We start from the raw sequence: 12,978 nt of genomic DNA, 5'->3' as shown, positions 1-12,978 counted from the left end.
TCTATGCCCATGTTAGAGGAGAAGCAGTGGTGCCAACCTTTATTCATTCTCTCCATCACTGCCCCTAATATATATGCTTATTTAAAAAAAAAAAAAGTTATTGTATTAACTCTATATATGACCGTGATCTTTATAGATCTATAGATCTCTATTGATTTATTAGATTTTACTTGTGTCTCTGTAACTCCTTTGCTTCTTTGCTATGGTTTCTTCCAGATGATGATCACTGGGTAGTGGACACAGATTATGATACATATGCTCTTCATTATTCCTGCCGCCAGCTAAATGAAGATGGCACTTGTGCCGATAGCTATTCCTTTGTGTTCTCCCGGGACCCCAAGGGATTGCCTCCAGAGGCACAGAAAATTGTCAGACAAAGGCAGATAGACCTCTGCTTGGACAGAAAATACAGAGTTATCGTTCATAATGGTAAGAATATCTTTTTGAACAATTTTATTTCAGGATTTACTGAGAAAAGCACTTGAAGTCTGTTGCTCATTAAATAGCAAATGCCTGAAGTGGCTGTAATATTGTCTTTTGAAAACTGGAGCTTGTAGTAAGTTCACTTCTACTTTTACTTCTCTTATCTGAAGGCGAGCGAAGGTATATAGCTTTTTATGTGGTGTATCACATCAGCTGAAACAATAATTGGAGGAAGTTGTAAAACAAAAATCAATGTAATATGAGTAAACATAGTAAGGATAAACTTCATTGTTGCTGTAAAGAGAAATTCTCTCTCTTTAATCAGAATTCTTTGCCTTCCTTAAAAAGCGTTGGTGAAAGAAATAGAATGTGTTTTCAAAAAATTGTTTGAAAATTATTCACAAAAGGCTTTTAAAGGAAATCAGAATTTTTGGAATGGATACAGATGCAGACTTTATATCAGCGGAGGGTGTCCATTTCTCACAGGTCCTCATACTAACCATTTCACAAAGGGTTATAGAAGAGGGACATATCCCTCATGCTAGAGGTATGACCCTATCTTGAGTTATATAATCAAGCGGAACTTGCAACACAAGGAGGGATACAGATTAGCTCACTTCTGCTCAGCTCCTCTATAGCTTATCTTCGCGTCCTACTTTTGGGTCTGAAAAACTGCAGAGAAGCTGTGGGGCTACATTTGCAATGTGCACATTTCCAGCACAACAGAAGTGTTCAAGAGGTGGGGACAGGGGGAGAAAGACTCAAGTTGTTTTTAGTCCATCCAGAAAATTATGCCTGTAGACTGCAGCACAGAAAGTTCAAAAATATATTAGAAAAGGCCAAGTGACTACTTATGCTAGTTTAATCAGTGATCTGGAAGAAAACATAGTATATTTACTGATAAAGATTACACATGGAGTGGGAAATAGAAAATTGTGAAGAAGACAGATCAGAATATTTAGGGCAAAGAAAATAGCAGTTTTCCCCCACTCCTATCTTTGCATTCTGGAAAACAAGATCTTTACAGAATACTTGATTGGTGAATCAGTGGAATGTGAACTCCCAATACAATGCTATGGCCAAAAGAGTTAGCGTGATTCTTGAGTGCATAAATCAGGGGTGTCAAAGATGAATTTACAGACTCATATGAGAATACTGTGCTTGGCATAGGTCCACTCGATATGTCTTGTGTAACTGGAAAGGATACTGAGGATTAATTAGAAATTTTAAAGAAAAGCAGAGAAAATGATTGAGTTTGCAAAATGTGTCCCCTAGTGACTATTTCAAAAAGCTTGATTGTTTTCTCATCAGGAGAGGCTGAAGACTGACCTGAGCAAAGTCTATGCTTGCCCACACAAGCAGTGAGAATTGGATAGTAAAGGACTTGCAAACATAGGAATAATAAAATAAAATGGATGGAACTTTAAACTGGACACATTCAGAGCAGAAATAAATAGCCATTTGTTTAACTCCAAAGTTCATTAACCTTTGGAACTATTTATCAAGAGCTGTTCCATGGTCTTCATCACTGAAATCTGTAAATCAAGATAAAAGGCTTTTCTAAACAACATGTTGGAATAAACTGGGATTGACTGAAGGAACTTTGGTGTACTATAAAGAAAGTCAGAACATATGAGTAGTCAGGTCTTGTGTCTTTATTACCTGTTCATCTGATCTATAAACAGGGAGTAAATATATAGCCACGTTGTAAAGTAAGTATCCTGATAACAGGGTGCCTGAAAGATCTGCTAAGGTGGTTGGTGGCCAGTATACTCATTAGTGACCTGGAAAAAGTGCCTGACAACAATAAAAATAAAAATTTTTTCTTGAATGAGAATTTGGAGGCAACATAACAGTATTTAAAGCAGGTTTAAGAGAAATCACAGATGCAAATGAAATTGGCTTTTGTTTAGTACTTGGTGACAAAGCTTCACAGGAAAAATTTTAACCACTCATATGCTGTTGAGTTCTGACCTGTGTGTTCAGGAAAGACATCTGTATGATGCAGCAGACATCATAATTAAAATTCTGATTCATTTGCTGCAGCAATCAGAAAGTTAATTATGTGTTTGATTGCATGAAGTGTACAATAGAAAATAAACAATGTTATTATATAAATTGATGATACTTTCTTGCTTTGAATACCACACTCACTGCTCTTCAAACGAAGTATGGCAAAAATTAAAATTTCTGAAGATGAGAAAACAAAATAATGAGATGATTAGAGATGTTAGGGAGGTTTTTGCATTAACTCTAAGATCAAGTGTAGATATACAGCTGTTGTGCTTTAACTGTGAGAGGTGTGTGTTATGGTGGTTCCTTGCATTTTTGTCAAACCAGAGAAAGTGTTTTTTACTATCCAACTGTAAAATCAGGACATTGGACTAGTCTGAGTACCGGTCTGATTCAGCACTGTAGAATCTGTGTTTCTGTTCTTTCTGAGTTGTATGAGACTCACAAGGCAATAAATGCATTGTCAATCCTTGCAAGAAAGTATAAACCAAAAAAAGAAAAAATGAGTTTATTAATTTATTCATAATCTGTGCTACATCTTTTTAAATATCTCAGAACTTTCATATAATAGAATGCTTGTATTTTTCACAGAATATAGATCCAATAGGGTAATTTAAAAGCTCAGAATGTTTTTTGAAAGTTAAGCCCCAAATACTCTTTTACGTTCCTAACCTTAATTTAAAACTTGATCTTGTTGCCTCCATTTTTTTTACAGAAATATCAAATCTACCAAGTTCTACTGAGTGCTGTTCTCTTGTCTCCTACCCTCATTTATATTATTCAGATGTTAGGTGTTGAGTGCTGTGTCTGATAAAACCATTTGAGTCCAATACTGTTTGCAAATGAAAAATGGTAGTCTGGTCTCTAATGTTGTCTGCAGCATTTGTAAATGAAACTTAGAGCAAGCAATTTGCATTCTTCCATTACTGTGATCAAGACCCGTAATTACCATTTAGTTAGTTGATTCTGAATTATCTGGTACCATTAAGCTGAGTTCCTGAATATCAAATACATTTGGAAATGAGAGAATGACTGCAAGCTAAATTGACAAAAGATTATTAAAAGCTTTATATTAGAAACTCACAAAAATCACTTAATTCCTCATGAATTTAAGCATAAGCCTTGCTACTTTAGTTTTAATTCTGCTATTAAGAGCTGCAGAATTATTAGCAAAAAGAGCCAACTTCAATTATCTGCACCAGCCTGCATTCAGCTGTTATTGCGGTAAAATTCTGATTGAACTTAATAGATACTGCAAGAATAGGCTTGTATCTGTTTCTGATTGCGAGTACTCTGCCTGTGTCTTGAAGCTAAATATTTTTTCTGTTGATCTATCCGCAACTTTTTAAATTTATACTGTACTAAATTCACACCCAAAAAACTAATAGATGTATAAACCTTACCTTGATGGAAAATATATATATATATATATATATTTTGTTTTATATATATATATATATTTGTTCTTTGTATACTGCCTCTTTTAGGCAAAAGAGAAACATAGGATTTTGTTGTTGTTGTTATAACTGATCTTGCCTTTCAGGTGGTAGCTCCCTTCCAAATACACATCTGGCTGTGCTGCATACACTGATACAGTCTCCCAGAGTATATAGCGCAGTTGCTTTTAAGTTATGCAACGTGGGAGTGGATATCACGGTGTGGCTACTTTTAGAGCAAGCTTTTAGAGCTTGAAATTAGTAAAATTTAAAGCTAAATCTGCAGTTTAGCGCATATTAGAAGCAAAAATTCTGAATTAAAGAGCAGTATTTTCAGCTAAAAAGTAGTAAATTCAGCTAATTTACTATTGCCATTAGAAGTTTTGGAGGTCAGGAGATTCCAATTTTGTTGAAAGATGTCCTTAAATTAGCAATTTTTAAATTGAAAATACTTTGAAGCTTAAGTACATAAATAACACTTCTACCAGTTATCTATTCAATGCCTTGCTTGTGAAAGTATTAAAATGCTCAGGACAGGTGTAACAGATTGGATAAATTCCTGTTTTGAGTTGAAAATTCTTATAAAGTGCAGAGCTAAGTATTGGCATATCATTACAAGCAACAGACTACTGGACTTAAAAACATATTAAAATAAATTAAATATGTATTCATTTTAAGTTTGGTGAAAGTGTGTATATTATAGTTTTGTCTAATATGGATTAAAAACTAAATTTTGTTTTTTGTGTGTTACAGGATTTTGCTCTTAAGGAGATCCAAAAATATGGAAGTAAACCACGTGACAGCACCATGGATGTAAAGTTAATACGTTGATCAGGTGCTCTTTTGAAAAGCCTTTAGATGGCTTCATTTAGATTTTGAATATATTTATCTGAGCTGCATAGCTCATCTTGTTAATAAACCAATGAAACATTTTAATAAACTTGAATTACAGGGGATGCAAATTGTCTGTATGCACATCTGCACATATGTAGACATTGGTTTTATTAATAAACCATTATCATAATGCACTATTTTAAATTGCTGACAGATGTCAATAATTAAGAATTTAATCTTTTTTGTTATCGGTTTCAATTTCTGACTAATAGTGTTTTAATTGGAATACATATACGTGTGTATTTGCTTTCTAAAACTTACTTTCTTTTCAAGTATGATGTCATCTTTTTTTCTAGGAAATACTGGAAATCTTTTCCAATAGCATTTTAGAAAGGAAGAATGAATTCCAATGACTGTATATATCACTGCTTGATTTTATGACTACTGAAGACACCAAAAAAAGCATCTTTTTTAAAGAAATAATTTAAACATAACAAGTAAACATGTATTTATTCTTTATTTATAAATTAGCAGGCATTACGTCCATATTTTTAATTTGAGATGGAACCAAAACAGTCATTCATGTGGTGACAACACATTTATCATCTCATCTGCCCAAACCTTTATTCAGGTAGTCAGTTTTCTAACTGTATAATCAAGTGTCCTTTTTCTGGTAATTTACAAGAGCAGATACTCTCTGTGGATGTACATTTGCACAAGAAAGTTGATCTCACTCAGTAGAAAATACAGATTAAAAATGGAACAGGTCTACTCTTGATATAGCTTCATTATAACTTCATTAAAGTTAACATTTATGTCAACAGAAAATGTAATCCCATAGAATTTAATTCTTCTGCTAAGTACTTCAAATAATTTAAACTCACCAAATTCACTGCCATATTTCAATTTCTTCCAGTATAAATTCAATCCATTGGATTAAATTGTGCAATCGTACTGAGGCAAAGCAATGAATTCGAGAATTTTTACCTTCTGGAATTAAAAATAATACAGATTTAGCTTCTTCCCCCCCCCCTTTTTTTTTTTGCCTTTTCCAGCATGTAATACTATAGTATAATGACCTATTCAAACTGGGATAGTATAGCCATTAACATCCAAAGTGTGTCACTGTTCAGACTTTAAATAATTATCTGGTAATGAAAGACAAATTAGGTTGTTCACGTTTACTTCTTTTTGCAGTGGTTTCTGTACCAGCCCCATTCCCTATATGGTTCCCCGTAAAACAGAGAAGAATTTCCTGACATTTACGTCTGAAATGGGCAACATTATACAAAACTGGGTTGACAGCAGAGTTGGCAAAAGTGAATAGCACTATCCAAAAGAAAACTGATGGCAAAATATTTAAATCTTGCTTGTAGTTCTGGACTAAAATTAAAAAAATAATGATTATAACTGGGCTCCACATGATGAAGAAGGAGATCATCAACACAATGAGGGCTCGGAATAGTTTGTAGTCCTGCTGGGAAACACGAATCTGATGATTTTGTGAGTAGGCCAAACCAGCATTTAAACTTTTTCTTGATGCTTTTGTAATCTGCAGTAAAAGAGAAGAAAGTAGATTTCACTGAAACCTAGAAATATTCTCAACACATTTTTACAGGTAGCAAGTCTCTGCACATGATGCTTCTGTTTTGAAAAGTGACTACTAAAAAAGGCATTGGAGAACTCCATGTTTACTTTTTGTTAATGGTTTCATTTCAAACATTTTCACTTTACTACCGAGGTTTTTCTTCCTCTCAGCTGTGAGCTCACCTCAGTATTAATGAAACTGGTTGTTCTCTGCATGGCTCTCCAGAAGCCATAAATACTATTCAGCATAAAATAGGGCCTTAATTACTCATGAAATCCCATTAACTTCAAATTACAACTTCATTTTCTCTATCTAAATAATCCCATTGATTTTTCCACAAATGCAAACTGGAACACAGGTAACAATCCTGTTGATGCACAAGAACGAACACAATCCAATTCTCTTATGGCCATGCTGGTATTATAAGGTAGGTATTAGAAGGAGCATGAATTTATTACAGTAACTATATCATGGTATGTTTTAATTTTGAATGGGATTTCAGGTTTTGTGTAAACTCTTAGTTTTTCAGTCAGTAATCAGAATTGCTTTCTATGAATTAATCTGAAATCTTACAGATCCTTTTGTCACTATTAAAATCTCTGTGTCTTGTAAAATTACCGTCTGATGCAATAAACCAGAGGACAGCTAGTTTGGGAATCTGCTATTCATGGGTGTGTATCATCTGTCATTAGATAGAATATTGAATCCTAAGATCTTGCAGAAAACTTTAAATCTTAAGCTCTACTCACAATGTCTTCATTGTAGTTTGCACAGAACATTTGAAGTCTGTTGGATTCATATATGTGATGCAAAGTAAAAAGAAAAAAAAAAGAAATATTTGGAAAAAAAAAAAAGCTAAATAATCAAGATGCCATTTTATCCCATGCATGGTTATTTTCAAAAGCTTCGATCAATCTGGTATTTAAGTAGGAAAGTCAAAAGCATAAGATTCTTTCTGGTATTTGTATGTGTGGCATTTCCCTTTACCAATAACTAAGAGAAGGGTAAGACTAATATGAGTAATACTTAATAGTTTCCTGGTTCAGGTAAAGATGAAAATAGTTATAGACATTGAGTAATTTGTTCTTCTTTCTGCAGTTTGCTGAGTCTGTCACAGAGATTGATGTCCTAGAATAAGTATTCCTTAAGAACCTAGACATCTACCAACAATATCAATAGCCGCTTCCCTGATTTAAAAGGGGCAGAGAATTCTGATATTTTGAACATGTAAAACTATTGCAGCTTGATCATCTCCTGCTGTACCTTCTTGACATCCAGAAATCAGGCTAATTCTGAATGATTCAAGAGTTGTTCCGAGAGCATACATAACCCACCTTAGTAAGAACATGCATTGCATAAAATACAAAGGACTAATGCCCACTTCAAGTATAAGTGTGCAGGGTTTTAAGCATTTGTCCAGAAAGTAGGAAAAACAAGCTCTGTACCCTCCTCAGCTTTCAGTTTCAAAGCAATGTCTACAGAATGTCCTCAACCAGCAGGCTTTGTATCTCCCATAAAAGCACCCTCCATCTTCCCTGTTGGAACTGCACAGTCTAGAACTAAGAATAAAAGAATCACCAGTACTGCAGTAAGACACAACTGCAACTTAATGAAATGCTCAACTGAAATGGGGTGATAGTGACATGTTTTGGATCCCTTTCTGGTGTGCCCAACATAAGGAATCTAGACACATACAGTGGGAATCTGGACTACACTCTGAGGACAAGTAATTTAAAGGTCATGTATATACAAGTAAGTAACATTTTTACTGATTCTTGCCTCTTATCTAAATCCATATGGGTTGGGCCTTGCCTGAGGGGGGAACACTGCAGAAACAAGTAACTCCATTAACTAAACATGCCTTCTAATCTGTCATTTTTGCCAGTGTTCTGGGAAGTGTATAAAAATAATGTTCAGTTTCAGATTAAATTGAGCTACATTTGTAGAATATATTTCTTATTAACCTAGAGCATCATCCTCATAGATGCTGTGTTAAATGAATACACTAATGCTTTGAACTGCTTCCAGTAATACTTAGCATTGTACCCAGTGAGTACTGGCATTGTGGAGTGTTCTGACGAAGTTAGAGTGAATCTGTTCTTGGGAATGACTCAAGGATTAAGTTATACTCCATCTCAGTTCTGGGTGCTTCCTGGAGAGCTCTGTGAGAAAGAAACAATTACAACATATGGGAATCTGCTATAGGCCTTATTCCTTTTTCAGTTCAGGAGAAGCGGTAACACATCTCAGCATCTGTGTTATCAAGCTGGAAAAGAAATGTGAGCATAGCAGCAAGGGGTTGTTTTGTAATCCACTTTTCTGAACGCTTTTGGGGGATTCTAGATCCATACGTGCCACTGTGTTTTCCAAATCTACCTACAATAATCTGGAGTCTGCAAGGACAAGAAGAACACCATTCCTGTCCTGCTCTCTGAACAAGGACTGTGGCATTCCTCGGCCTTCAGTTTCTTGCAATTTTTTCAAAGGGCTTGGACTCCCCATTGAGTTACTGTATGCTCTTCACCTACAGGCAGTATGAGGTTGCAAAAGGCAAGTATTTTACTTCACTAGAAGAGGTTTACCTAATGCATTAACCTCAAGATTGTAATGAGGTTAGAGTGTAGAGAAACTCAAAACTGATGACTGACAACAAGCTTGAGTCCGATCAATAGCAGTCCATGCAGAGCCTTGGAGTCTAGGTCCCAGGTTCATGTACACCTACATATACCTCTGTTTCATGTACCCACAGCCTCTGGTGCTCACCATTTCACCAATTAATTCCCTGCTCAATAATTGGTGTATTTTGAGGTTCCTTTCCAAAGCTTTTACTTTTCCTTAGTAAAATAGTATGAGAAATTTAATTAGCCCATACAGGAATCAAGAATCTTTCCAGGGCAGTTGCTAAAAAAACATACATTCCTGTACTTAGTTTGACGTTTTCTAGCTCTTTTCTCACACTGTTTTTGGAAGAGGAGGGGTTATAAAATCAGATTTTTAAAATGAATTTAGGTGTCTAGTACCATGCTTGCTAGGATATAGACTTTGGTGCCTGTATTTCAACATCTACTCAGAAAGAATGTGGATGTGGTGTTCGGTTTACACTCTGTCTGCAAAGTCAGAAGTTGTGGAGGAATAAATGTGTTCTAATAAAATCTGTGAACTACAAATCCATGCAGAAAGCAGAAAAATCAGTAGATCTAAAAAGGGAAGGACTGTTGTTTCCAATCCTGCCTTTCTTTGCTTTCCTACAACTCCCTTGCAAGTCTGTGGACTCTGAGCTAAAGAAATGCAACATCTAGTTTTCAGTTATTTCAGATGCTTAAGTCTGTATGAATTTAGGAGATTGAGAGTCTTTAAATATGAATAACACATAAATGGAGAAGGGTATTAAATACTGTATATAAATGACGACAAACTTTGTGTTAGGCTTCTGGTAATGTGCCATTTAAGCATGTCTTTAGTTGAAATGTACAGGCTTACAGGTTGAAATGTCTCAGTTTATATCACACACTTTTCTACCAGAGCTAATAATGTCTATACTCTTTAAGTGTGTTTGTATACGATGATGATATGTTGATGCCTAGGGAATGGCTGTTTACTTCTCCTAGTTGTTTAACAAAATAGAAAAGTACCTGCAAGATTCTGGAGTAACTGATGACAATGACTAATCCCGGTATTAAAAACACAACAATGGCATAGGTCACATCCCAAAGTATTTCTCCTGCAGTGCTGGGCCAAACCAAGGTGCAAATCTGAACCTCCTGTTTGCAAAGAATAAAGAAGCAAATTAACATTATACAGTTATTTTTACCACAACGTTGTCCTTATCCCCCCCCCCCCCCCCCCCCCCCCCCGTGCCTACGGAGAAAACGGCTGCAGACTAAACCGAACCTGTGAAAACTTTCATGTATCACTTTATGTTTTTTAAAGCCCACACGTGTACAGATAGGTGAGTTGTCCTCAGTCTAGTCAGTGCCATAAATTCCGGACAATATGCTAACGGCAACTTTTACACACTAACGTGTGCCGAAACGGGGAATTTCGACCTGCAGAGGGGAGAGCAGCAGCCTGATCGCTGCCGAGCCCCATTTCAGGACGGGCCGGGGGCCGCCTGCCGCCCGCCTCACAGCCCGCTGCTGCCCGCTCCCCGGCGCCGCTCGCCCCCCGGTGGCGGAGGCGGAGAGCCTGGAGCCTTCTCCCCGCTGGCCCCTACCTCCCCGGCGGCGGCGGGCAGCCGCACCACGGTGAAGAAGCAGCAGAGCGGCAGGGTGACGGCGGCGGCGAAGCCCCAGACGAGGAGGGCGGCGGCCAGCACCTTGCGGCGGCGGCAGGCGGCGTGGCGCAGCCGGGCGATGCTGACGACGCGCTCCAGGCTGACGGCCGACAGGGAGAGGATGATGACGGTGCCGCTGAGGGTCATCATGTAGAAGAGCATGTGGCAGATGACGTCGCCCAGCACCCAGGACTCGGTCCAGCGCACGACGCCGATGAAGGGGATGGCGGTGATGAAGAGCAGGTCGGCGCAGAAGAGGTTGAGGACCAGGCAGTTGGCGACGCACAGCCGGTGCCGACGCCAGGCCAGCAGGCAGATGCCCCAGACGTTGCCCACCAAGGCCAGCAGGAAGATTGAGCCCAGCGCCACCGACTCACCGACACGCAGGGCCGTCACGTTGCGGCCCCTGAAGTCCGAGAAGAAGGGGAAGTAGGTCCTGTAGCCCCCCGCGGCCCCGGCCCCGGGCATGAGGGCGGCCGGTGGGCATGAGCGAGCTAGGGGAAGGGCTGCGCTCCCAGCCGCCACGGCGGCACCCGGGGTGCCCTCCTGACACGGGGCGGGGGGCTGGCCGCCATCCCCCTCCTCGCCTTCCTCCTGGTCCTGCTGCCGAGGGCTCAGCCGTGCCAGCCGTGCGGTTTATGGCCCTCGTGCCGGAGTGGAACAAGGAAGTGGGAGGGTAAACACGGCGTAGCTCACACAAAGGCGAGGCTGGTGCGCGTGGGGAGGCAGAGAGGGGTGGGCGCGAGTGGGGCCACCCAACAGCTCCCTGGGAGGGTGTGCAGCAGAGCAGTGGCACCTCTGTGCCAATGGGACCAGGCTTGGCCACATCCTTCAGGGTGGTCCTGGTCTGCCCCGCTCTCCAGACAGGTCCCTGGGGTGCCAGTGACCTGGGGAGGCCTTCCAGGCTGCACCACGATGCTCCCCTCCACTGGGAGCACCTGTGGTAAAGCACAGGGCAAAACAAAAGCTCCAGGAAGGGCTTTTGAGGAGGGATGGCTTTGAGAGCTCTTCTAGGGGCCAGGATAACAAGTGCTGTTCTAAGGTAAAAAAGAGGAATTTATCCATTGCCTCGGGTCTTGATAGTGGTTTTTGGAAACAGCGGTCCTGTGCATTGCATGTGTTGATGGTGGTCCACTGTGGGGAGGAGACGTAACAGTACTGTTTTGGGGATTCTTGTACTAGTTTGATCCAGAGTCCTACCTTTCTGTGTTACGAGTTCTTGAGGAAGAAGCCTCATTAATCAAGACGTGTAGGAAGTACCGTCTTTTTTCAGGACATTAATTTCTGAGTGTTTGCTCAAACTGTAAAGGAGGCTTTCCTGCTTACGCTCTTCATTCCAGATGATTTAGAAATGTACAGGGAGTGAAGCGTATAAATCATCACAAACAAGCAGATAATGCCTCATAAAAGAAGATAAAATGTTTTCAGAAAGTGTGTAAACAGTTGTATAACTTCAGACAGCTCTAGATGAATTAGTTTGATTCAGTGCCAATGTAGGTGCTTGTGGTTTCTGTTAGAGGCTTTGCCATATGGAGTTACTCCTTTTGATTTTCTTATCAACTGTATTCTAGGTGAGAGTTATTCCATACTGATATATCAGCAGGGCTTCGTAAGCAGGCATTGCTTTTGCATTATTCTGGATGTGACCCCTGAAATGAACCTGTTATGTAATGGCATTAGCAGGGATTCCAGAAACTTGGTCATTCTAGGAGATGATCACGTAATGAGGACTGACAAGAGCGAGATTTTTACTGGACCACTTCCCACATCTTTGCTAGTGCAGAATTTACATTTCTTTTAATTAGCATGTTTTCTCTTGAGCTAGAGTGGCTCAAACTCTCTATTCTGTCTCATCAGAGTTTAAAGGGCCACTTAAGCAGGTAGATGAGATGCTCCTACTACTTCCTGCTGATTTGTATTTGACTGTATCAGATGTAGGCAGGTTGGCTAGTGAGTGGGTGGCTGCTGTGAACAATGACCTCAAAAGAAAACAATAGGAAAACTTGGAAAGATGAATTTTTGGCAGCCAGCAACACAAGTGACTGACAAGTGTCTCAAAACACATTCCGTATCATTTGCTAGGAGAAAAAACTGCACCTATATTGCAGAAGGTTCAGCAAAGCCTGTCATATCCAGGCACGGTTTATACTGACTGTGCCATGGACTGATTCTGTAAAATGCATAGCAAATCTTGAAACACAGCAAATACCTTCCTGTTGCCACAGTCACTCAGGCTTGGAACTTGATAGAAGCTGACAAAGTAGCCCCAAAGTTGTGGGCAAGTAGCAGTAGCAGCGATGAGGTCGGTTCTGTTAGAGGCTGGGATGTGGAAAAGGGCAATTATCAGAGGTCTGGCTGTGCCTATGCAAAAACTTACAAGGCATTAACAGGACCTGTAGGGGGTAGCTGAC

General features: G+C 39.4%; 2 protein-coding genes across 7 annotated transcripts in view; one reads left to right on the top strand and one right to left on the bottom strand.

Annotated features, from left to right (window-relative positions):
• Positions 1-5,687, top strand: part of RBP4 (retinol binding protein 4) — a 38,372-nt gene extending 32,685 nt beyond the window's left edge. For all 6 annotated transcript variants that reach the window (XM_067000991.1, XM_067000990.1, XM_067000993.1 and 3 more), the window contains 2 exons: positions 217-429; positions 4,626-5,687. In XM_067000991.1, the coding sequence (XP_066857092.1) occupies positions 217-429; positions 4,626-4,639 (227 nt within the window). In that variant the 3' untranslated portion in view covers positions 4,640-5,687. The remainder of the gene's footprint in view (positions 1-216; positions 430-4,625) is intronic.
• Positions 5,207-11,811, bottom strand: FFAR4 (free fatty acid receptor 4). Its single transcript, XM_048069005.2, has 3 exons — positions 10,508-11,811; positions 9,927-10,055; positions 5,207-6,258 (listed from the first exon to the last, which is right to left on the bottom strand). The coding sequence occupies exons 1-3, from the start codon at positions 11,033-11,035 to the stop codon at positions 5,851-5,853; spliced, it is 1,065 nt and encodes a 354-aa protein (XP_047924962.2). The 5' UTR covers positions 11,036-11,811; the 3' UTR covers positions 5,207-5,850.
• Between the last annotated feature and the right edge of the window lie 1,167 nt (positions 11,812-12,978).

The sequence above is a fragment of the Anser cygnoides genome, chromosome 7 (assembly GCF_040182565.1).
Source record: "Anser cygnoides isolate HZ-2024a breed goose chromosome 7, Taihu_goose_T2T_genome, whole genome shotgun sequence".
NCBI lineage: Eukaryota > Metazoa > Chordata > Aves > Anseriformes > Anatidae > Anser > Anser cygnoides.
This window is presented reverse-complemented; position numbering and strand designations above follow the sequence as displayed.

Excerpts from the sequence above, each read along its gene's own strand:
- FFAR4 (XM_048069005.2), bottom strand. The coding sequence starts at position 11,035 with ATGCCCGGGGCCGGGGCCGCGGGGGGCTACAGGACCTACTTCCCCTTC. Across the intron at positions 10,056-10,507 it reads TGCCCGCCGCCGCCGGGGAG|GAGGTTCAGATTTGCACCTT; the intron begins GTAGGGGCCAGC and ends CTTTGCAAACAG. Across the intron at positions 6,259-9,926 it reads GTTACTCCAGAATCTTGCAG|ATTACAAAAGCATCAAGAAA; the intron begins GTACTTTTCTAT and ends CTTTTACTGCAG.